The sequence below is a fragment of the Pongo pygmaeus genome, chromosome 5 (genome assembly GCF_028885625.2).
Source record: "Pongo pygmaeus isolate AG05252 chromosome 5, NHGRI_mPonPyg2-v2.0_pri, whole genome shotgun sequence".
Taxonomy (NCBI): Eukaryota; Metazoa; Chordata; class Mammalia; order Primates; family Hominidae; genus Pongo; species Pongo pygmaeus.
The window spans coordinates 145,162,566-145,189,482 of record NC_072378.2 but is presented as its reverse complement, the minus strand read 5'-3'; the positions used below and the strand labels follow the sequence as shown (position 1 = coordinate 145,189,482).

General features: G+C 37.4%; 1 protein-coding gene across 12 annotated transcripts in view; it reads right to left on the bottom strand.

The window, feature by feature from the left end:
- UTRN (utrophin) overlaps positions 1 to 26,917 on the bottom strand; it is a 575,792-nt gene that overhangs the window by 66,921 nt on the left and 481,954 nt on the right. For all 12 annotated transcript variants that reach the window (XM_063666718.1, XM_063666723.1, XM_063666719.1 and 9 more), the window contains 3 exons: positions 14,106 to 14,167; positions 11,715 to 11,789; positions 4,005 to 4,206 (listed from right to left, as the gene is read on the bottom strand). In XM_063666718.1, the coding sequence (XP_063522788.1) occupies positions 4,005 to 4,206; positions 11,715 to 11,789; positions 14,106 to 14,167 (339 nt within the window). The remainder of the gene's footprint in view (positions 1 to 4,004; positions 4,207 to 11,714; positions 11,790 to 14,105; positions 14,168 to 26,917) is intronic.

The following is a 26,917-nucleotide window of genomic DNA, read 5'->3' as shown; positions in this document are numbered from 1 at the left end:
GTGACATAGCCCAGTGTTGACATATTTAGTCTCCTGATAGTTTTCATAGGCAACTCTTTAAATTGGTTTAACTATAAAGACATTTACTTTATAAAATTATACCATCTTTGGAATAGTGGAAAAAATGACACTGCTGCAAATGAGGTTAATATTTTTGGTAGGAAAAAAACACATTTAAAACAAGTACTCCAGACTATTGCTTTATATCATGATTTAAACACTTTTAATTTCCATTAAATCCAGAAGGAAGATTGTGAAATTAAGATCTTTTAATCTGGGAAGAAGACTGAGGCTGCAAATTCATAAATGAAATCAATTTTATCTTTATAAAGTACTTTTTACATATATTAGTTCATTTGCCCTTCATAATCACCTTTTGTGTGGTAAGCAGAGTGGATATTTTTATTTCAATTTTTCAGATGAAAAATTAAGATGCCAATGTTAAGTAGCTGCCAACTCACACAGCAACCAGAACCAAAAATTTGAATTCTTGTCATCCATGACAGATGAAAATAATTTTTCTTTACAAAGTTCAGAATATCAGGAGGTGGGTACATGTTAAAATTGGAAAAAAACTGTTCACTTAAAGTACTATGTTTCCTAGATATAGAAATATAGTAAGAATAGTCAAACGATTATCAAAAGACTGAACACTAGTTCTTTAATTATGACTAATATGCAATAGGTAGATAAATTCTCCTGTCTCAACGGGTAAGGTTTTCAATTAGTAAAGAGAAAAGGGCAGAATTAAAGATCCCCAAATCCTTCTACTTTGAGAATTCTGTGATCTGTGTGTGCATCACTCATTATCAAGAGCTGGCTGAAGCTGAAAATACCAGTTCTGGCTGTATCACATGCCAGGAAGGAAGGCAGTCATGGATATATGATTAGTGAGTGAATGTCAGGATGGCTGAATGAATAGAAGTGTTAGAACAAGGTACCATTCCTCAGATTCACAGATGTATGAGTCTGTAATGTCCTAATTGGAGGGTAGATAGTAATTTCTATCTGATTCTCAAAGAAAATTATTGGCTGAAAAGAGTTAATAACTATTATTTAGATTAATAAATAAATCATGGTTGTTAGAGAAACCTGGGCAACCAGCTCTGGCCATCTGACACTACTGTCATAAGAGTAACAGTTTTTTCCATAGATTAATCCCCAATACTACTCTCCAAGATAGAAAGCTACACTGCATGGGTACCATTCTGATCCAGCATGGTCTTTGCCATCTTTCTTTTACATAGAAGGGAGATTAGTCCTGAAAAATTTTTTTCCTTTAAAATGAAAAATGAGAAATTCAAGATACTGTCTTTCTAAATGAGAAACAGTGGCAAAGTGTAGCATTTCCCACATATTCCCATTTGATGGAGGCAAGTGGAACTGTGCCAACATTTAACTCCCTAGAATATGAGTCACGCCATTTCACACACTGCTTCCTCCCAACCAAGTGGCACTATTCCCTTTGGGCTGTCCAGTGAAAAGAGCATATGTGTAGATTATGCACTGAACTGTGTCCCCTAAAATTTATAGGTTAAGGTCCTAACTCCTAGTACCTCAGAATGTGACTGTATTTGGAGATAGGGTCTTTAAAGATGTAATTAAGTTAAAATGAGGTCATTAGAGTGGGTCATAATCTGATATGACTGGTGTCCTTAGAGGAAGAGGAGAGGAGCACACATCAGATAAGGAAAAACCATGTGAAGACACAGGGAGAAGACGACCATCTGCAGACCAGAAAGAGTGGCTTCCATAAAGACTCAACCCAGCCGACACCTTGATCTCACACTCTTAGTGTCTAGAACTGTTAGGAAATAAATTTCTCTTGTTGAAGCCATTCAGTCTACCATTCTTTGTTATGGTAGCCCCAGAAAACCAAAACACTGTGTCAGAGCCATGGAAAATAGAAGGCAACTGAACCTCTTCTCCAGTTCTTCCTTAAAATGTAGTTCAAGATGTATACCTCTACCATATTCTATAGGACTGAATGGAGTTCCTAAGTATTCTATGAATTTAGCAATTTTCCTGGGATGTAAAAGTTAAGATACAGGCTTTGTAGTTAAAACACCTTTGACCAACTATTTTGGTGAATTTACTATGGAAAAGTATCTTCTGAGGATTTAAATTATTGAAGAGCAACTTAATGGTGGATTAAGGCTAATGGTAATATTTTACCCTAGGAGAACTTAAAATGTGCATTAAAATGAAATGTATTAAAAAATATCAGACAGAGATATCGCAAATCCCGTATTCATTATGGTAACTGAGACTCATGCTTCAGCGCGTTTCTTAAGAGCCCTCAAGCACACAGTGGCTGATTATTTAGAAAGACTTTGTTATGATATTTGTGAGCACTAAAAGATAAAATACTTTTCTAATTAAAAAAAATTGAGAGAGGAGGATAGGGAAAGTTTCATTAATTGGTACAAAAGTACATATAGGTAGGGGGAATAAGTTCTAGTGTTCTATAGCACTGTAGGGTGAATACAGTAAACAATAATTTATCTCACAGGTTCAAAAGATAGAAGAGAGGATTCTGAATGTTTCCAACATAAAGAAGTAATAAATATTTCAGGTGATGGATATTTTAACTTCCCTGATTTGATCTTTACAAACTGTATACATGTATTGAAATATCACTGTGTACCTCATAAATATGTACAGTTATTACATGTAAACTAAAAGGAATAGAAAAAAAATCCAAATTTTTAGTCAGCTCATTGCTAAAGCTATTGTCATTATTTACTTCCTATACAGAACCAATCAGCTCCTAAATGTGTGCATTTATGAATGATCATCTATCTTCTTTATCTCTAAATCAAAGGTTGGTAAATACAAATTTTCATGTAGCTAATTAACAGATAATAACTTTTTGGGCATGAGAAGCAAAACAACAGTTCTAGTTTTCTTTTCTTTTCTTTTTTTTTTTTTTTTGAGACAGAGTCTTGCTCTGTCACCCAGACTGGAGTGGAGTGGCGTGATCTCAGCTCACTGCATCCTTTGCCTCCTGAGTTCATGAGATTCTCCTGCCTCAGCCTCCCAAGTAGCTGAGATTACAGGCACCTGCCACGATGCCTGGCTAATTTTTGTATTTTTAGTAGAGACAGGGTTTCACCACGTTGGTCAGCCTGCTCTCGAACTCCTAACCTCAGGTGATCCACCCACCTCGGCCACCCAAAGTGCTGGGATTACAGGCGTGAGCCACCGTGCCCGGCCCAATTCTAGTTTTCTTATTTCATCTTTGCATACTTTAACCTCCTACCAGAACAATGAGTAATTCCTAATGTTTCAGAAATGTCAGCCCACAGCAGGTCTTTCTAGAACTGACTATTTCACAAATGCACTGTCGTATTCAAAAGGGCCAAATTAATGGCAAATGAGTTATGCTGGGAGTTGAGAGTGTGCTTTATGAACAGTGAGTACCTAATTAAATGACAGATATTAAAGTGTCCTGTAGCATAAATTATTTAAAACACTATATATATATATTATATATATATATACACACACACATAACCACTATGCAAATAAAGCAAATATTAAAAGACTATCTTGTTCATGGCCATTCAAATCACTCTTCAGTTGGATTACAAAGATTGTAGAGCAGATTATTATGAGCTAATAAATTATTGTAATTCATAACAATAAATAGAAGATTTATTTTGAAAAAAGAAATACTGTGAGACATTATGAAACAAGAAGAAAGTAGGACTTAGCTATGTTGTTTCCCCTAGCTTTTTGGCAAAGAATACTATAAATTTGACAGTCTTTGTAAATTGAAGCAAAATTTTAAAATGAAAGATGTACATTCTTTTCTGTTCTATTGTTTGTTAAGAAGCTCAATGATTTGTAAAATCATTCATTTTCAACAACAAACATAAATATTTCCACTGGGAAAGTAATTTGAAAGCACTTATTAAAAAAATCACTTAAAAATCAGACATTTTCTATTAACATATTTCATTCAATGACTGTATTTTAATGAGAAAAAAATATAAACTTACGTGTCATAGACATTGAGCAACCAATTGAGACACATATCAACACAGAGTGGAACGTTGACCAGGTCCTTATGCATTTGCTCAAGTCCATCATAAGTTGTTGTCAGACAGTTGATGACATCTGGAACACTGAGGAGCTGGTCATTTTGGTTCAACTTGTGCTGTTTGAAAATTTCATTTGTTGTACTCAACTCTAAGAGATCCACTAACCAGGAGAGAAGAAGGAATGTGTACAGTCATTACATTACATTACATAACAACATCACAACAAAGGCATTTCTAGTCTCAAGTATTTAGCTTGATTCTTCAATTTAAGAATCTATCCTTTTTAGCTAAATTTCAGCTTTTAAAGAAACAAACACATTTCCATTCTTACATTTTACCAAACTTCTGTACTTTTGAATCTGAACTCTGTCACTTCCCAATCTTATCTCATTTTTTGCTCTTTGGAATATTAATTTTTCCTACTTTCTTTTTCTGGCTTTCCCTTTGCCAGGCTCTTTTTGCTTTTAAATGTAGCAAGGCATAAATCTCTCAATCTACTCCAAATGGCAACACTTCTCAAATATTACACTGCTCTCCTCATCTTAATTCCTGCAAACAGCCTGTGCACTGCTCTCTTCATTCTTTGTATCACAGACAAACTAATTGTTCTTAAACAGTTATCATGTACATCATTACATACAAAATTTACTGAAGATGCTCCATATTAAAAAACAGGTTTTATAGAAAAATAACAGCTCTCCACTGCCTGCTGAATCAAGCCTGATCTATAAGATTGTCACAATCTGGCCCTAACCTGGTTTACTTCTGATGATGCTCTGACACAGAGGTGACCTGTAGCTAAGAAGAAGTACTAGAGCAGTCAGTACTCTAGACACAGAGGTGACCTGTAGCTAAGAAGTACTAGACAGTCCCCACATCCATTGGTCTTCACAAATTTGTTCCCATCCTTACTCTTCATGTGTACAACTCTATGGTAGGCATGGCTGGGGCTACAGCCAGGAGGGTGTGCACAGGAGGTGAAGGCAGAGCCCCTGCTCTCAAAGATATACTGATGGCTTTACTAAAAGGAGTAAACATGCCCTGTGAGAAGAATACTCAAATTTCTGCCAGAGCTACTACTTCTAGGAGAGGAAGGACAACTGGAAAAGGCTCCCTGGAGAGGTGCGATTTGAAACGGGCTTTGAAAAATGGATAAAATACAAGAGATCCACATGAAGTGAGGAAAGAATTCCAGGTTTAGAGAAGTGCTTGAGAAAAGGCAAGAATTCACTCAAGCCCAGAGGCTCTAAGGAATGGTGGACTGCAGTGTGGGTGATGCGTGACTTACACACGAGTGGTGTTTGCCTACAGTGAAATAGACAGGAGAAATGCATGGGCCAGGCACACACTGCCCAAGGGGAGGCCTGCAAAGGCCTGAAGGAGGAGTTTAGATGAAAACGACAAAATTTTTTTTAATTTAATCAATTTTAAGTCATTCATTCACTAACTGAAAAGAAAGAGACAAAGCAGATTATCAAACTACCATGTATCTATCTATACATTTATTGAGTGTGGAGATGACTCTTCTAAATCTAAACATCTGGGTAAGGAAAATTAGAGCCCACATTAATTTAAGGTCTGCTCATAGACATCAGTTTTTATAAAATTCTTTCTCTGTCTCTGTATTTAACCTTTTAGCATAAAAAATCAGAAGAACTCTAATCTTATTTTTTCTTATTTTTTAACTTTTTAGCATTAAAAAATAAGAGGCAAAGAGAAAATAGTTGGTTATATACATATATGTTATATATTTAACTTTTAGCATTAAAAATAAGAGGCAAAGAGAAAAAATAAGGTTATATACATATAAAACCAACTTCTTTCTCTTCGCCTGATGCAAAAACTGTTCTCTCAAAAAGATGACATATTTTGACAGTTAACTAAAATGAACAAACAGCTTCCTTTGTATTTATCCATTTGTAACCATTGAATAATAATTTTGAATTTTTAAAGACATATATGAAATGTGTCCATGCTAGCTGTCTGAGTAACATAGAATTATTTATTTTTTAAGTTATCTACAAATTAAAAGAACTGCTTTAAACCCATACAGAGTACGATGATTTCAAAAACAACTCAACAGGGAAGACTTTCTTTTTTTAAAGAGATAAGCATAAAACATACAAGTCTGGATAAAGAACCAATCCATTTCCTTCAGATGTCAAATGTATCATTGGTAAACTTAAGCTAATAACAAAAATAAGTCAAATAAGCTTCATATGAGTTAGAGAAGGTGTCAGAAAAAAACTAAGAACCACCTGGAGTTTTCACTGTCATTCTTACCTCATTTCTTTGCCCTGTACAGTTGACATTTGAACAGTGCCAGTTTGAACTGTGAGGGTCCACCTACACGTGGAGTTTTTTCAATTAAAGTTAAGCACTGAGTGTGCCTGCCTCTCCTCCCTCCTCTACCCTTTCTGCCTCTGTTACCCCTGAGACAGCAACACCAACTGCTCCTCTTCTTCCTCCTCCTCAGTTTAATCAACATGAAGTCAACGAGGATGAAGACCCTTTATGATGATCACTTCCACTTAGTGAATATTAAATATATTTTGTCTTTTGTTATTTTCTTAATATTTTCTTTTCTCTAGCTTACTTTGTTGTAGAATAAGAGTATATAATACATAGCATATCAAATATGTGTTAATTGACTGTTAATGTTAAGTTTTGGGTGTCAACTGTACACAGTTTTCAATTGTAAACCTCTAGTGGGCAGAAGCAAAGTGTCTGACAAAGGAAAGTGTTTAATAAAGGGCAGTAGCTAGGGAACTACAGCTCCCCACAGACACCAAGGAACATATTCAAATGTGGCCAAAAGGCTGTAAGTTTTCTGAATTCCGACATTAATTATGCCAGTAACATAGCACTGCTATTGGATCCCCACATGGCATCAGGTGACAACAGACCAAATTCCAAAAAGCGCATTTCCTGCATCAGGCTGTCCTTGCATTTCTTTCTGAAGTCTCCCTGGTTATACACTCTGTAGCTGTGACACTAATTTGCCACATCCCACAGACTATCATGTCTTCAATTTTTAGTAATTTACTCTGACACTTTGTCTTAGTGCCTAAGTCAAGCGTAAATCTTCCTGAAGTGTGTCACATTTAGGTACCTTTAAAGAACTGACTACATTTAAATCCTAGAAAATTATGATTAAGATTTTCTCATTTCAAAGGGAGACAAATGACAGCTCAGTCATGTGGTAAATGAAACAAACAGCAGAATCATTTTCTATCCAACTTTCTGACTTTTTCTTTAATCCCACATACGAGGCACAGGGGATGGAATAGAAATGCATCATCACTCTCCTGTTCTGCAAAACAATGAACACTGTTAAGCACCCAATCTTGGGCTTCTGTGACACTTCTACAGGTGTCAAGCTATGTGGCCATTCTTTTTTTCTTATTTTTTAATTATTATTATTTTTAGCATTTCCCCTATCTCCTCTTCCCCAGAAATATAGGCAGAGCTCAAGGTTTCACATCTGGCCTTTCACTCTGTGAGCCTGAGGCCCTCACTCACTCCCTTTATTTCTGTTATTGCTTCTCTTTGGATGGTTCCAGATTCTCTTTTCTCCTGCTGATCTCCTGCCTCAACACTTGACCCACGTCCCATTGCTCTGATCCCTACAAGAGCTATATAATTCTCTTTCAGGAACCTATGCCCATAAAGGCCTGGCCTTCTTGTCATGATGAAATCCAGTCTGCAAACCGTGAAATAGCCTAACATCCTTCCTTCTTCTACCCGCCACAATTTACCAACTACCCAATACCCCCAGTCAACAGTTCTTCCTCAGGCGGCCTTAAAAATCCAGACCCTCATCTCCCCTCCTACAACTCCCAGCCAGCTCAGCCTTGATCATCCTTTGCCTGAACTATTTACCCATTCTCTGTTCTCTGCCCTTTGGTCTTTCTTAGATAGTCCCTAAAGCATACTTCCACCTCTGGCCCTATCTCTAAATTCCCACAATACAGAAAATGCCTCATGGCTCCCCATTCTATAACGAAAAATATCCAAACATGAAATACAACACAATTAAGAACTTGAGGAACAAAACAGAAAGGAATTTCAGGAAAGAAATGACCTTCAAATTGACCTAAACTAACTTTAAGGAAATTTCTGGATATTGGACAAAATAGCTAAGCTATTACATTCAGACTGTATAACTTGATATTCCCTGAACACCGTCCACACCTTAATTCTCACACAGATAACTCCTTCCCTTCTTATTCCCAATTAAATGCCCCATGCCTAAATCCCAGGTGCCTTTTATAGCCTGGCTCATATGCCCACTAATCAAGGAAACCTGCCTTCTTCTTCATAATGAGAGGACTCTCTCCCTCCTCAGAACATACTTCCCTTTTGCTTTTCTGCTATTACCTATCACATAAAGTTTCAAAATCAAAATACAAAGGAAAACAGAAAATACATATGTGTGGTCTAAAAGAAAATAACAGAACAAACAACCATTAGTCCACCACACAGATGAAAAAAACAGAATGTTACCACTATCTTGGAAGCTCCTTGGAAATCCTGCCTAATTACATCCTCTTACAATTACGGGGTAACCATTCACCTTTGTATTTCACTTTCAGTTTTTAAAAGTGTATATAGCGTTAGTTTTGCATGGGTTTGAACTGCATATAAATGGAACAGAGTGGTACACATTTTCTTTCTGCCATTTAATTTTTTCATTTAATTTTATAGTTCTAAGATTAAATCATGTTGATGCTGATTACTAGTTCATTGATTTTTGTGGCTGTATTATATTTATAAATATGCCAAAACTGAATAAGTTTTACTATTAAAAAGTGCTGCTATAAATCTCCTTGGACACATCTTCTGGAGTACTGCTATATAACCTTCAAACTCAAATCATTCACTCAATGTGTCCTAAGCAACCCCTGCTCTGTGCCAGAAATTGTATGAGGTCCTAAGTAGAGATGAACACAGACTGATCCCTCCCATGATGGAGAAGCAAACAATAACTAATAAACAGAATATTAAAAGTTACGATTGACACTTTGCCTTAGTGCCTAAACCAAGCACCAGAAGTGTCATGTAAGGAAAAGAACAGTTCTATGAGGAGCCATAGAAAACCTCATTAAAAGAGAGGTGATCAATGACATTGAGACCTACAGGAATGAGTGTACCAGCCAAGGGAAGAACAGAAGTATTAAGTTGGTGCAAAAGTAATTGAGGTTTTTGCCATTACTTTTAATGAAATACCCTAACTTACTTTTAATGGCAAAAACTGCAATTATTTTTGCACCAACCTATACAAAGAGCTAGGACAAGTGCTTTTTAGGCAGGAGGAATGGAATACAGAGTTTGCCATTTCTATCACTAAGTGGATGATGAAATGGTGATTCCCCGGTGGAGCAGAAGGAAGGAGGTGGACAGAGAGGTGAGCCAGGCAAAGACCATTCCATTCTGAGAGCAGCAGGAATCTTTTGTAAGCAGTGCATTGGGTCCATGTGCAACATTCTCCAAATACGAGTTCCTTGAGTGTGAGAATCAAGTCTGTTTATACTATTTTATCTCCTGCACAATCTTGGAGCCCAACAAATGAATGAACAATGACACTGCCCTCGGCCTTATGCTGAGTGGGGATTTGCACAAAATGAGAGACAGCCATGACCTAAAGTAGTTCACAGTGGAGACGGGGCAATCCACCAAACATTATTTGAGCACACAAAAGCACTTGTCACTAACGTGAGAGAACCTGCTATTACAGGCAATCGTAAACTACTGGGAGAAAACATGGAGACGGTAGGATTAGCTTGTAAATGTTTCCAAAAGAGGTAAATCTTTAACAGTATTTGGGGGGAAGAAAGGGTTACAGGCCAGTGCAGAGAAAGGGTCAGGGTATTTCTAGTAAATGGAAAGGAAGGGAGAGGAAGAAGCAGATTAATAATAAACTGGTGAGCTCCAGGAGTGGCCCAGAGGCCTTGGCTGGAGGGGAGTAGGAGAAGGCTGTGGGAAAAGTGAAGGCCAGTTGGCTCTGAAAAAAACACCTCATATACTTGAAATCCAATACAATCTAGCCCTTTTCTAACTGTCATTTAGTTGTTTAATTGTCATTACCAATCTCGTTTAGTTTAGAAGTTGGAGGAGCATCCCTTCTGTTCCTCTCAGGTTGGAGGGGAAGAGCTGAGGAGGGGGTTTTTTTCTTTAGGAATCCAAAGAACCAAGAGAAGAAAACACCAAATGTGTTAATATGTTTATCCACCCAGAAGTGTTGTTGAAAACTGGGACCATGTTCATAACAACAAAAAGCAGTCTTCTGTCAATGGAAATTTTGTGGCTGAGTCATTTGTCCTCATTTTATAGCTCATCAGGCCTGAGAAGAACTTCCAGACCCATCAACTGGATCCTGGATGTGCAGCTGAGCCTCTTTCAAAACTGCTGTCACCACGGACTCCTGCACAGACCAAACATCCCTTTTGTGTGTTCATAATTTACTTCCTATTCTCTTTTCGCTCAACATACTGATCAGTAGCCAGAGCGTGGTGGCTTTCTTTTCTTTGTCCTGGTAATTCTGCAACACTTGCTGCAACTACTACAATCTGCTAATTATCTTTGAGGCTCTGTGGATTACGCAAGAGTCAAGGTCATCTCATTCTTCCTTGCACTGCCTTATCTGGAGGTGTCTTTCAGCCCTGTAGACTTCTCTTCCATACATAGCTTAAGCTTTTCTTATTTTCAAGCTTTGCATTACTATTTTTTCTCAATGACATTATACCTGTCTTTCCTCAACTCTTCATGCAGCCAGCTTAAAATTTATTGCTAATTTCTATTGACTTTCAAGGAACAGATTTTTCAACCCTAACATATCATTTTTCAAAGCATAATTTTCAAAGCATCACTGAACTGCCTAGACGTATATTAACGGTTAACAAAAGGTAGCAAACAAGAATACTTGAAACTTTTCAATTTACCCTATCTTAAATGAATAGGTAAATATCACTTTCCATATCAACTATCTGACAAGGCCTAGGGTAGACTCAATCATTAGAACTACAACCACAAGTAGAATCCAGATAGCATAAATCTATATGCTAAGTATTCACATTGCTACTTAATTTTAGGTTATTTTGCGGGGGGAAATATCCTTTTGATGAAAGGACTGTCACAGAATTCCACTCTGAACACATCCTCCACAGGAAAAACACATTGATAATACTAAATGTCTCAAGATATATTTAAAAGAAAATAGAGCTTTTTATCTCACTTGTTAAGGTGCCAGTTCAAATTTAGATCAGGAATGTGATTTTTTAGTGTTTCTTTATATACAGTTGTATTGAGACAAACTGGAACTCTACACTTCCAAATGGGCAAAAGGTACTGAAAACACATGACTTAATACTTTCTTTGATTTAATCCTTTTAAATTAGGTGGCAGCACAATTTTTGAAAAAGCTTTTTACATTACTCCTGTGTTTCAGTTAATTTTGTTCTCCAAGTAAGAATGGCATGTGTTCAGTACTGCACACTGATGGGGCAAGTAATAAAACATTTATAGAAACAAAACCAACTCCTTGAGTGAGGTACACTGAAAACCAGATTAACTCGGCAAATACTCCATCCTCTTCATTTATCTTTCTCTTGGGAAAAAAAAAAAGGCAATTCAAGTAACAGATTGATTAACTTTGGTAGAATAACTCACAACATAGTGCTTTTTGTAGTCTTCGGATTTTGATTGCTGTACGGTAGGCAGAAAAACGTACGTTATTCAGGTCAGCTGAAATAGAAAAAGGAACAGTTCGAAGATAGGCTTATTATTGAATACATATTGAATGCCCAGAATGTATTTGGTTACTTTGGATGATGAAAAAATATTATGTCTGCCTGAAATAAAAAGCCTTCTCCCAAATTCCCCAAGACGTATTTAAGAAAAAAATTAAATGATCATTAGCACCATGTTGAGATACATCTCAAAGCAGTGCTACAGAAAAAATTCTAAGAAAGTATTTTCAACCAGGTGTCAGGGCTCAGAACACGGTGGGTTGAGTACTTTGAAATGAAGGAGACTGGAAGTCCTCAGAAGTAAGGTCTCTCTGACCTCTGGGTTTCTTGTCTCCTGACCCTCTTTCTCCTTCCAAAGTGATAAATAGAAACCAGAATTCCTCTTCCCCAAGGTGGGTCATAAAAACTAGAACTTCTCTTCCCCAAAGCAAGCCATAAAATCTAGCAAGTTCACTGTGACCTTCTCCCTTCTCTCCTGAAGATTCCCCTGTGACAGGTATCCTGTCCCTACAGGAAAGGAATATGCTGCAGGGAGAGGCCAAGAAGAATCTGAATAGATAGGCCTTGCTGGAATTCCCTTCTCAGTCTATTATCATTAAATTATACGCTTTCATCCAATCACAATTCAATGCAGTCATCCATTCCTCACTCAGTCTAAGAGTAAAAACAGATACTTTTCCCTGTTGTCTTTGAGTCTTCTGAAGGCTCTCATGTCAGGTAAAACTTTGATTAAGTAAATTTCTTGTGCTTTTCTGGTTGACCTGTCTTTTGTTATAGGAGGGTCACCATGACCCTTATGATGGGTGAGAAAAGGTACCACCCCTTTCAGCCCTTTGGTACGAAAAAGAGGAAGGTGATGAATAGAAAGTACAGCAGTCATATGGCTTATTAAATGCACTGCACAGTAGGCAGAGGGCCCTTCCTTTTTTTTCCCGATAAAGGAGAGTTTCGTCCAGGGGCATCTCCCCCAAGGACACTTCATTTTCTTCCAACCACACTGTCCAGCTCACTATTCATGGAGCTCATCTTATTTCTATGCTCCTCCCATCCTGATTGATCTGCTTTTTCTGCCCTTTTGCAGATCTGGTTAAAATGATCCTACAACCAATACTCAACTCTTTGGAAACAATAGATATTGTAATTTCTTTCTTTGTCCCCTAAAGACAGAGTATCAGAGATTAGTAGAGTTAAAAGAAAACTCAGATATCATCAAATTTTGCCCCCTCATTTTACAAACTAAGCAAACCAGTTCTATGTCCTTTGTTTGTCCAACTTTTGCAGGGTCCTTCACCCACCAAAAAAAAAACTCACACAGAAGCCCAACATTTAAAGAGATTAAAAAAGGGGACATCCTTTTTATTGAAATGGGAGAAGGAGGCTTCAGGTGCTGCTCTTCCCTCCAGCATCTCCTTAGCTACCCAAAGAGAAAACTTAAAAAAACCACTGGACCAACCAGAGGAAGTAGGTTAAACAATAAGTTGAAAGCCACATTGCACTAGAAATTAAAACAAAATCGGAATTCTCGTCTGTGTTTTCTTGCATTTTTATATAAAAATGAATTTAGCTTTTAACAATTTAGACAAATTTAAACTAGGTGAGCTAATTTGATGGCATGTACTAAATAAAAAGTGAGCCAAAAGCAAATTTAAGGCAGTGGATTAAAGTTGGCTATATTGTAATTGTATATCTATATATATTTTTTGCGTGCAAAGCTGAAGGTTAAGATGACTCAATACGAAGGAGGTAAAAACTACAATTACATTCCTCCCTGTAAATCAACTCTTTTTGGCTCACATGATTTCAAACCACACAATTCTCCTAAGAAAGGCAGTACCTGTTTACTGCATTGCCCTTAGAAATTTAACTGCTTTTAAATGTCAATGACATGATTCTTTTAACATTAATATGCCATGTAGGAAAAGCTGGTGATTAGCTCCTATTTAACAATATATAGTTCTCGGCCGGGCACAGTGGCTCATGGGAGCACTTTGAGAGGCCGAGGCGGGTGGATTGCCTGAGCTCAGGTGTTCGAGACCAGCCTGGGCAACACGGTAAAACCCTGTCTCTACTAAAATACAAAAAATTAACTGGGAGTGGCGGTGGGCGCCTGTAGTCCCAGCTACTCAGGAGCCTGAGGCAGGAGAATTGCTTGAATCCGGGAGGCAGAGGTTGCAGTGAGCCGAGATCACGCCACTGCACTCCAGCCTGGGCAACAGAGCGAGAATCCACCTCAAAAAAAAAAAAAAAAAAAAAAAAAGAATACACAGTTCTCAGTTGTTTAGGTTAATTTATTACTATTAATAACACTTACCAAGGGATTGAAAGAGTTCGGTCATTTTAGGATGGTCCCAACAGGTGGTCTGTGTTTGATGGCTGGAAAAAAAAAAGGTAAAATTTTAAAAATAAACAAAAAATCAAAAAACTTCATATAGGGCAAAAAGGAAATACCCAAGTAGAAATGATTTTTTTCAAATTTTTAAAAATACATGCAAAATTATCCTCATTATCAACCATTCAGAAACCCAATGCCCAATTATTACTTAATATTTGAAACACTGGCTAGGGGCAGTGGCTCTTCCTATAATCCCAGCACTTTGGGAGGCTGAGGCAGGTGGATCACTTGAGGTCAGGAGTTTGAGACGAGCCTGGCAAACATGATGAAACCCCATCTCTACTAAAAACACAAAAATTAGCCAGGTGTGGTTGCGGGTGCCTGTAGTCCCAGCTACTCAGGAGGGTGAGGCATGAGAATCGCTTGAACCTGGGAGGTGGAGGTTGCAATGAGCCGAGATTGTTTCACTGCACTCTAGACTGGGTGACAGAGTGAGACACTGTCTCAAAAAAATAAAAAATATTAATAATAAATTTTAGCCAGGTGTGGTGCCTCACATCTATAATCCCAACACTTTGGGAGCCTGAGGTGGGAGCCCAGGAGTTTGAGACCAGCTGGGCAACATAGCGAGACCTTATCTCTATACAAAAGTTTTTTATAAAAATTTTTTAATAATAAATTTAATTTGAGCAACTAGATTGTACAAAGACAAATGAAATCTTTGCTTTGCCTATTTCAAACAGAACTGAAACTAAAAATTAAAACCTAGATATAAAATGTGACTGTCACAAACCCTTGGGTCCTGGCTTGATGTTGCCAGATCAATGCAGGCTCCAGAATAAACCCATATCTGTTGAACAGATGTAGATTATCATTCAGAACAAATCCTCCAACAGCAGAAGTAGTGCTGTGAGAGTCACTACACCTTAAAAGTCTCGTCATATTTCCAAAGACTGCAGAAACAAGTTTAACTCTGAATAACATCATCCCGCAATCTACGGAGCCTCCCTCCTCTTCTACCTTGAGTCGAACTTTCCTCAGTGCAAATCTACCCTTTCTTCTCTTCATGTGTATCTGGATTCCCCACTCCCCTCAGGCAAGTGTCTCTTGCCACTTTGACTCTGTGTTCCTCTTCTCAGCTTCCTCCCATTAACCAGTATTATTATTTTCTATATGTATTAAATTGTTTTCCTCATGTTCTTCACTTTAAAAGCAAGTTTTATACTTTCTCTTTTTCTGTAAATTTCAAAACTAATTCATACGTTAGATGGAAGTTTTGGGGTAATAAATTGAGGTTAAAACATAAATGGAATGCTTCAATTAAGTTTCTTAGGTAAACAGTTCATGACTTTGGTGGGTCAGTGGCCTTACATTTAAAAAGAGTTAAGTGCCCCTTATCTAGGTCAGGGTAGATTAATAACATTTAATAATGCTCCAAAGACTTCTTAAATGACACCTAGTTCTTATAAAACTATTTAGTAAGCTAAACGAACCGCATAGTACCTAAGAGAGTGATACTACAACGTTCATAAAATCAAATTCAAGAGAAATTATTTTTCAAGCCTATGTAATATATCAAAAACTGGGGCACGTCACTGGGAAAAGAACATCATCACTGTTATATATACACAGGTAACAAAAACCCCAAATAACTCATACTTACCTTTGAAAAATATTTAAAGTGTGCATTTGCAATTGGGTATGTATCCTGGAAATATTAGCAATTGGGTATGTATCCTGGAAATTCCAAGATCTCAAACAAAATAATGTAACTACAATGTGAAGATCTGTCTTGGAAAGAGATGGAAAGTTGTCGGGCTCCTCTAACCAGATTCTTGACTCCAATGCAGAGACAAATACTTCTAACTTCATGGTTCACTACTGAACACCAACAAAACCATTCCACCCTTTTGGTTTGCTGGTAGTGATACTACAAATTGCTCCAAAGACCATGGAGCCGGGTACTGAAGTTGTTTGACCTAAATTCTTACTATTCATCGTTAGGCTCAGAGCTTTACAAAAATGCTGAGTCTCAAAAAGAATTTCCTCCCTATCACCAACAAGTATGGAAGGATTTGCTGAGGAGGTAATGCAATTCCAGTAAGGCATCATGGGCTCCCAGTCTGAGAGAACCTACTAGGGTTCATTGATCTCTTGTCTTCTCTTTCAGGGAATTTAAATCCCCATGACAACAGTACTGTCCAGAGACAGACATCCCATCATGATGGAGCAAACCAAGGCTCAAGAACCAAACTAAAGCCATTGGTAATGTACAGCCAGACATTATACTTAAACAACAAATTACAGGTTTGGGTCTTCACCTCACACAACCCCTACGGAATGACAAGAGGAAAATACCACTATTTCTCAGTCATGCAGAGGACTGAGAATTCAAGGTGAACACCTCTTGCTAATGGCTCTTTTTAGTGAAACCACTACTGAGAGCTGAGGGAACACACACATTTGGCAAGCAGATGGAGGGAGGGAACGGGCATCTCCCTTTGTGAATTCAATACCAGTTGATTCATTAGGCAGAACTGCCAACACAGAAAATAAATACAGCCTCTGGTTACAAAAGTATAACTGCTGCTTACCAAACAACAGAAATAAAAAAAAACAGGCGATGTAGTTGGCTGCGGGTTTTTTTTTTAAGTTGGGGGAGAGGGTTAAAGCAAAATCCACAATGAACCCAAAGGCTCAAAGTATTTGAACAGCTGCAGATAGCTCAGCTCCTCTTGCCAAAATGCCTGAAGTCCTCCCAGAGTAGGCAACCAAAACAGAATAAAAGTAGCATTTTCCCCCAAAATAACAACAGCTTGGGTTCTAATTAATCTCAAATATGAACAGGGAGTGGGACTTCATATTGTGCAGCTTGATAAGCTCTAAAATAAAATTATGATTTTATTACTAAAAATCCTCTTTTTAAAAGGCAACAGCCATGGGAATCTATCCAAGAATAAAATTAAAAACAAAAACAAAGTAGCAATTAACAGTTAAGTACAAAATCATATGAAGCAAACAATAGTGAGAACATGTGACATGTAACTAGGCTGGCCAGCTATACAGTTTTACCTGTGCAGGGAAAAATTGTGAAGGTCTTTGTTGTGGGCAAAAAATCAGTGGGTATCCTGCAAAGCTTAAATTATCTCTGAGCTATTTTAAACTCTGCAAACTGAAGAAAACAGATAGTAATGCAAATGATTTCTGTCCATATAAATGCAAATTGTGCCCAGTAGAATGCAACTGATTATTGTCCTGTGGATATTGACCAGTTTGTCAGCTTTGCATCCAGAGGTAAATTCATTTTAGCATCCCTAATCTGACTATAAATATGTGACGTTTTGTATTCTCTTTGGAACCTATTATAACTTCTTACTGGTTCCCTTATTATGAGTTAAATGAAACATGCTCTTTTTGTATTTGTATAAGAGTTAAGATTTTTGCCTATTTTGAAAACTATCCTTCAAGCAGTATAAATCCTGCTTTATACTAGACTGTATATAGGAATTATACATCAGCATCCCGGTATAATTATTAAAAGTGCCCCCTTACTCTGAAGAGCCCCAGCTGGGATAACATATAATCTCTGCATTTTATGGATATTATTAAAATATTAAGCCAATAAGGTTAAGAAGTAGTATATCCTTCCACCTATTACTATTCATAACAATATAACACTGATAAGCCACAGAAAGTAAAACACAAATAATATAAGATTGTAGCACAAACAAAGAAAACAAAAAAAGTTGTGCTGCAATACTGCCTAATATGTAACACAATGAACCAAAAGCAAAGGACATGCACTTTTGATAGGCTGGTAAAATATTGATTTCTGGGCAAATGACTGCTCTGCGGAAGATACTTCTTAAACCCATTTGTCCTCATTAGAGTGGTCTCATATTTTTCCATGAAACCTTAAAGGATGATCAGAAGGCAACTTGTTTGTCCAAAAACTGACACTTACCCAAATATACTTATTTGTTACTAGCTATCCAATTTTATGCTTGTAACTGGATTTTGTGAGGTTTGCTATATATCATTCCATTCCAATTATAATTATAAAGGCATATAACAGAACAAAACTAAAGATAAGTAAAAATACAAATATGGGGACAAGAACTATGTATATTGCTCTGAGATAAGACAATCAAAGAAAGAAAAATATTTCTTCTTTGCTGTGCAAAGTAAAATATACTAGGTCAGGATGTATATTAATCACAGTAATAACATGCTATTTGAGTGCTCAATTTGTACCAAGTAAACTTTTTTGGATAAACTTTTTCTATGTGTAAATTCAATTTGGATTACAATGCTATGACTTGGGTGACAATATTGTCTCCACCTTACAGATTAAAAAAACTAGGGCAGAGAGTGCTTAGATAGCTTGTCTGAGGTCCTATAGTAAGTAATAGAAATGGGATTTAAACAGAGATAGTCTCATTTTAAGCTAAGCTCTTGATATGGAAGTATATTTGCATAATTAAGGTTTTAAAATATTTCTTGATGAATCTGTCCAAATTTGAGTCCATGGTCTATCATTAGAATCATTACAAATAACCTCATCTCCCTTGCTTCTCTCTCACCCCTTGCAAATCCCATGTCTGGATCAGCTCAATTACTTGCCTACTCTGGACCTGAGCAGCTGTGGATAAAAACAACTGGAGAAAATCACTCAACAGACAGACTCATTTTACTTCAAAATATGTGATTTCAAACCTCAAATGTCCAACTCCTGGCAACTGCACTATATTCCCTAATAAACTTGCTTTCCCAAACTCCAAAACAGAAATTCACTACTGCTATCTCTCTCCCCAAACTGGTTTCTTTCTCTGCCTTAATATCATTTTACTTTATCTCACGCTTCATTGAAAACCTAAATACTACTAGATGAGGACTCCTTTCTCTCTCCACCACCAACTCAGGAAACCTCCCTCCAACTGCCAGTTTGTTTTCCTCTCTCCCCTTTAACTGAGAAATTGTCCCCCTTCTTATTAAAGGCCAATTCTTCCCAATGACTTCTTAAAAATTTCTTGTGCTGCACTGTCAACCCCTCTCTCAAGAAGACTATCCTTTGTAGAATATAAATGTTTACAGACATGCCATCCTTAAGCACACACATACACACACACACCCCTACCTCAAGTCTACATTTTCTGCTAGTTATCACCTTCCTTCTCTCCTTCACAGACAAAATTCACCAATGAGTACCGTACCATATCTACTTCCTCGTGTCCCATTCACCACTCAAGCCACTTCTGTTTGGCTTCTAACTTTTCTCCTGCACTCAAACTGGTCCTATAATTATTAGCAATGAACTCCATGGTGCCAAGTGGAGTGGCCATGCCTCAGAATGGGGAAAAATAAGAGACGACAAACACTGTAAGTAAGTTATACAGTGTATTAGAAGGTGGGAGGTGCTATGAGAAAACCAGAAGTCTCCAGAAAAGGAAGTTGACACAGGCAAAATACAGGTTCTGTTAACATTTACTTTATGTACACTTATAGAAGTTACATATATATAGCAATCAAGCACGAGCTCCCAACTAATAGATTTTGCATTCAGCTGCCTAAAGTATGAAGAGTGAAAACAAATGTTGGCAATCTGATATGACATCATTTATTTGAGTAACACCTTCTTAAAGATCTGAGAGGTGGTGTACTTACTTTGGAATTTATAATCTTTTCAGTCCTTGTTTGATCCAAGACTAGAATATAGGAAGAATGTGGAGTACCCCCACCAGTAACATTGATTCTCACTCTGTGCATGTGCTTGTGTGTGTGTGTGTGTGTGGGTGTGGGTGTGTATGTGTGTGTCTGTGTGTGTGTGGGTGTGTGGGTGTGGGTGTGGGTGTGTATGTGTGTGTCTGTGTGTGTGTGGGTGTGTGTGTGTGTGTGGGTGTGTATGTGTGTGTCTGTGTGTGTGTGGGTGTGTGTGTGTGGGTGTGGGTGTGTGTGTGGGTGTGGGTGTGTATGTGTGTGTCTGTGTGGGTGTGGGTGTGTGTGTGGGTGTGGGTGTGTATGTGTGTGTCGGTGTGTGTGTGGGGGTGTGTGTGTGGGTGTGTGTGTGGGTGTGGGTGTGGGTGTGTGTGTGTGTGTGTGTGTGTGTGGGTGTGGGTGTGTATGTGTGTGTCTGTGTGTGTGGGTGTGTGTGTGGGTATGTATGTGTGTGTCTGTGTGTGTCTGTGTGTGTGTGGGTGTGGGTGTGTGTGTGTGGGTGTGTGTGTGTGGGTGTGGGTGTGTGTGTGTGGGTGTGGGTGTGGGTGTGTATGTGTGTGTCTGTGTGGAAAAGCCCGTGGGGAGAGGATGGAGGTAGTGGGTGAGAAAGCTACAGGAGTAACTTATATATTCCTCAGGTTATATTCAACTTCCTCATCCACTCGCAAACACTGTCTACTGTCCTCTAAGCTTTTAAAGGCAGGAAATCCAAAGATATACTTTTAGAAACAAAAAATTAACTTAAGAGAAAAGAAGTGTGGAGGTCAGGATTTCAAGAAAAAAAAAAACAAAAAACATTCTGTCCAAAATTCAAATAAGATATATGATCCTATTTGGTAATAGGTACTGTAAAAGTTTAGAGTCTTCCTTAAAAAAATGCCATTAGTATCTCATGATAATGAAGACAGGAGGCAGGAAGACAACATTGTAAATAATGAATAATTCTGTAGGATTTGATTATAAAATGCATTTAGGCTGGGCACAGTGGCTCATGCCTGTAATCCCAGCATTTGGGGAGGCCAAAGCACGAGGACTGCTTCAGGTCAGGAGTTTGAGACCAGCCTGGGCAACATAGCAAGACTCCATCTCTAAAAAAAGGCCAATTAGCTGGGCATGGTGGCATGCACCTGTAGTCCCAGCTATTCAGGAGGCTGAGGCAGGAGGATCACTTGAGGCCAGGAGTATAAGACTGCAATAAGCCATGGTTGCACCACTGCCCTCTGGCCTGGGCAACAGAGTGAGACCCCGTCTCTGAAACAAAATACACTTAAAGTCATTTCACACTCAGAAGTAGATTTAAAGATACAAACATGGAAAGGACTACATAGAAATAGGCTACCATACTATACACCCCAAAATATAAGATGTCAGTATTGCATGTATGACTAATAGAACATTTGTTACAAAACAATAAGACAAGATTGATTTGTGCTTGTTTTTAAATAAAGTAGTAGAATTAATGATCAAAACTGATGTGCCTATGTGCGAGGGGAGGGACAGGTGATAATTGTCTTGAGGGTACTAGATTGTCTGGAAATATAAACATGCAAATACTCAGTAAACCTAGGGGAGCCGCTAGCTTGATAATATTTCAACATGAGCCCAGAATTCATAGGGAACCCCACCTCCCACCCAACCCCACCCTCATCTACCCGACTCTCAAACTGGGGAGATTCAGACCATCAGCCAAATTCCTGTAGGTCATTCGTTGTTGCACTGGCCCTGGGGAGTCTTGTAAGCAGCCATCTGAAGGTGTTAACACCAGGACTATGTTCCCACAACAGTTGAGGGGATCATTGTATCCTTTAAGTTTGCTTTTAAAAGCTGGATTTGTAGCTTTTAGCTTTTTATTTAAAAAAAAAATTACTACTTTATCTCTTTCTTTTATGTATTTTTAAAAGCAGGGATTAATTACTTCTAATTTTTTCTATATGGTTATATGAAATCTTTTACTGTATTATTTTACTTTATAATCAGCATATTTCTATATATTTTACAATTTTAAACATTATTACTTCTGTACTTTTGCTAATTGCAATGGCAGTTTTAAAAATTTAATCTTTATATAGATATCTTTTTTCCTCTCTAAATGGCCCCACAGTGATCCTTCCTATATTGTATGGTAGAACTTTACTAACTGCATCCCTTAGCCTAAAAATCAAATTGCCCAGTAAGGCTGATGGTGCCATTATAATGCAATAGAGTTGGGTAATCTAGAAGATTCCAAGCCAAAATACTACTTCATGGCCCAACAATATGTAGATTAATGGCAGTGAAGGTGATATTTTAAGTCCTGAACTACCTAATGTCTCTCAAAGACAATGTCAGTTCCACCTAAATTACCTCAATTAACTAGGACACCAGTAATACATAAGATTTCTTCCCAGTGACGGTTTGCTGGCTGCTGCAGGGCAGGCTTTCTGCTGTTTAGATTTTCAGTTAGCCAAGGTATGCTTATGCTCATTTATCTGAAGCCCCTCCAAGCCCAGCAGTTTAGTGATCCTAAGGTACTTACATTCTTTCAAAAAGCAATTTTGTTCTTACCTCCCCATCAGCAGAGTTGGCCCAGTGAGTTTTAAATATTTATTTTCAATAAAAACAGAGTCACAGACTATTAGAAAAACAGACTCTCCAGTACATTTTTCTTATGCTTCTATTTTATTTACTTCTTTATCATTAAAACCAAAACCACAAGCTCCAGTTCTTGAAAGAGATTCAAAATGTGGCCCAAGAGTTCTTTACTTAAAAAACTGAAACCGAAAAGATACCATCCCTCATCTTCACGAAAGAGGGAAGGGAGAAATAAAGACTGCTGTAGGGACCCTTTCTGAGAGAGCTATGTTTATTTTTCATTGTTAATTATACCTTTGTTATGGGTTTATTCTGTTCTGGGATAAGTTTTCTATAACCTTTAATGATAAAATGCTTCATGTTAATTCTTCATTGTTGCTGCTACACACACTTTGTTAACTTTCATTTTCCTGTTAGTCTGAGTATTTGGAGATTGCCTTGCTGATACTCCTCTCTGCCCATATTTAGGGAAGGACTATTTCTTCTGTATTGCCTAAGCTGGCGCACAATTCTTCTAAACAAGTATGCATGAATTCTCTCCTCTAGATGGTATATGTAGTTCTGCCAAGACAAGTATATATAATCTATGCAAATGAACTGTATGACTGCGATAAAGATCAACTACTTGCTCCCCAAGATTTTACAACTATTACAAACTTCATTTCCTTTCAGTTACTAAACGATTAGGGCAGGTAGAGGGTGGCCTTGGGAAATGAGAAGGGGTCTAAAAGAGCTTTGCAGGGTTATCAATAATGGGCACAAGAATGGAAAATAAAAGTATAAAGAGAGATGTAATAAATTGAGGATAATCTCCATTTGGATCCACTCAAAGGGGGAGTTAGAACAAGGGAAAGAAACGTAAGACAGCAAATTTTATAGGTATAGACAAGTTTATGCTGGTTAATTTCTTGCAATATTGAGGAATGTCAGTTTTAGAAAATGTGACATGCATGGTATATATAACCAGAGATTAGTAACATGTTCATAATGAAAGCTGTGTGTTGTGTGATATTGTACATTGTATTTAGGGTTCTATGAAGAATTACCATCTGCACTTCAGACTCCAGTGGGAAAAACCGAGCTATAGAATTGTTAAATTGTGATGGTGACACCTTGTCACAAGAACAGAATAGTCATCTGTAGCAAAACTAAAGGCTTACTGAAAAGTCAACAACTCAGGCTTTAGAGAAGATGTCATAAGGAAAAAGGAAAATCTTATTTCCTAACTACACCTTATTAAATTCTATTAAATACTGTGACTTACCAACAGGCCGGATGTATAGAGAACCATCTGTGTTCCAAGTCCCTTAGGACTTATAAGCCAGCTTTGTTGGCCATCTTACTCACAGATACTTAAATCTACCCATTGACAGAAATCTTCGGATCATGTGAATGGGGAAAGATAGAGGAAGGCCAAAGAGTGTGTTTCCCCACCTCAGAGTTCCTCTCAAGGTCCAACTGGCAAGGACTGTGGGAATGACATCTTCCTATCTATGAAAAAGCACCTTTGTCCATTACCAGACCACAGTGTGAAACTGCCTTCAACATCTAGAAAATAGATCCTCCTGTAGAAATTAGCCTATGGAAAAGCCTATACAAGGGCAGTGTGGAGTACTGGAAGAAGCATGGGCTTTGTCCTTGGACAGCTGGGCTCAGTTGCTGGCACACAGGAGGTGCATAGTAAATGGTAACCGTCTATGGTATGAAAGAAAGGATGTTTGCTCATACTTTCTCCACTACTATCCTCCTTCCTAAATATAATCCTTCGTCCTAGTCAAAGTTTCCATGGGACTAAAAACTTCCGTCCTCTGACTCAACTAATATTGGGGCCAAGACACAGCACCGCATAGTGATCAGGAGTTCAGGAGCTGTAGACAATCCCTGGGTTTGAACACTAGCTCTTCTATTTACCGGCTGTGTAATCTCAAGCAAGCTGTAAGTGTGCTTTTTAATTACTTTTAATGCAGTTATTGATAATTCATTAAGCCTTATCTGTAAATGGGGGTAATTATAGTACCTATACTTCACTTGGCTAATGAGAGAATTAAAAGAGATCATCTATGCACCAGATTCAGCACAGCACCTGGCAAATGACTGTTCAAAACTGTAATTTATTACAATGATCATTATTATTTCCCACAGCAACTATTTATTATTATTATATGTTATTATTATTTCTGTGGCAAACTGAGAAGTGGTGAATTTTACATGGTTAACGTGATGCATTAAGAAAGTTCAGCCGAACCCAAGGCTTTCATTCCTCTTATCCCTCATACTCCCTGGAAGTTAACTTTTATCTGAGGAAATGAATAACTTGTGCAAAATACATAACCAAAGATTTACAATGAGAGAGATCTGGCTTTTATGGCAGATTTTTGTATATTGTGAAGGCAGCAAGAACCATTTTAAATTTTCTTTTTCTCTCTCTCTCTTTGTTTTATTTTATTTTTTTTAGGAGACAAGAGTTTCACTCTGTTGCCCAGACTATAGTGCAGTGGTGTGATCATGGCTCACTACAGTCTTGACCTCCTGGGCTCAAGTGATCCTCCCACCTCAGCCTCCTGAGTGCTGGGACTATAGGCGCATGGTACCATGCCCAGCTAATTTTTTGTAGAGATGGGGTTTTGTTATGTTGCTCAGGCTGGTCTTGAACTCCTGGGGGCAAGCAATCCACCCGCCTTAGCCTCCCAACCATTAGGATTATAAGCATGAGCCACTGCACCCAGCCCCATTTTAAATGTTCTTAAACCCTGAATACAATGACTTCTCATTGCACTATACTAGGAAAAAAGAAATAACTACATCAGTTTCAGAAAGTCTACCTTAGAGGCAGCAAATAAAATTTTCAAATGTTAATTTTAACTTAAGATATTAACAAATAGAGAGGCTTATACTATATAGCCTAGTTTTAACTTAAGATATTAACCAATAGAGGGATTTATACTATATAGACTCTTTCAGTTCAGATTTATATTCTTTCATTTTCTACAAACATGTGAGTCATGGAGCCACCACATTGCACTTCAAAATAATAATAAGGAATTACCTAGAGAGACAGAAATGCAGTGGGAAGCCATCAAAGTGGGTTTTAAGTGATCTATAAAATTAAAATATGACATAAAAATAATTTGCCCTTCCTAATCTCCTTTCAACTTTCTGGCCATATTCTAACAGTAAATACACAGATGATATATTTAAACATCAAAAACATTGAATATTTCTATCTGAATATTATTTTTTGTCAGCCATATACATTCTAATTTGCTCCAGGAAATTCTCGTTGCATGGCAATCATGGGAAATTTGTTTTAAACATTTTTCTTCTACTTTTGAAGCCATGCAAAGGGAAGTGTATATTAAATGCTTTTTCATTCACCATTTGCTTGGTTATTAATTTGGGAATTAAATTTTGTTTTCATAACAATTCTTCACACATAGATATTGGCTTTTATAACTCTACCTTCAGAATTTGATGTTCCTTCTTCATGAGGAAATAAACTGTTAAATTACACAATGAAAGATCCTGCTTAAACAAGTTTTGTGAAAACGGGAATTTGCTATATACAAATGGGCACATTTCTAAAAATTTGTAAGGCTTAAAAGACATTTAACACTAAAACTACATGTATTTTAAACAATCCGATCTTTTACTGGTGATGGAGAAGATTTTTTTAAACGCTACGGTCCTAAACGTTATTATTTAAAATACTGGCTATCATTATATCTATTTTCCAGCGCTGGTAATAGTGCTCTAGCCAATGGGAAGCCAGGTAAAACTAACTTTTATTCTACCAATCTGCCCCACAAGAACAAGAATACAATCCTACCAGATCCTTCCAAAATTATAAACATTTTGAATTAGAGAAATTCTGATTTAGACAATTTTCAGTCATATATAATTAACCTGAACATACAGAAATTCATTTAAAAAAAGAGCTAAAATTAAGGATGGACTTTAAAAGTGCCAAACCACACAGATAATCATGATATAAACATAAAGCAAGATATTTAATATTTTTTTATTTAGTAAAACCCAAAAACTAGATCCAGTTTGCATTTTTTTAAAAATCAGATGATAAAGGACTCTAAGTCAATTCAATAAATTAATTAATTTCAATTAATTTGCATGAACTTCTTGATTTTTGTATAGTACATGCATTAATTTTCTATTGCTGTTACAAAAATGTCTCCCTGGGATAAAATCAAAGTTGGTAGGGCTGTATTCCTTCTCTGGAGGTTCTAAGAAAGAATCCCATTTCTTTGCCTTTTCCAGCTTCTAGTAGCTGCCTGCATTTAAGGATCATGTCCGCTTCCTTTACCTTCCAAGCTAGTAGCTAGCATTCTCAAATCTCTCTTTGTCTCCTCTGCCACTTTTAAGGGCCCCTGGGATTACACTAAACCCATCAGGATAATCCAGAATAATCTCCCTAATTAAAGGTCAGTTGATTTGCAACCTTAATTCCATTTATGACCTTAATTCTCCCTTGCTATGTAACCTAACATTTT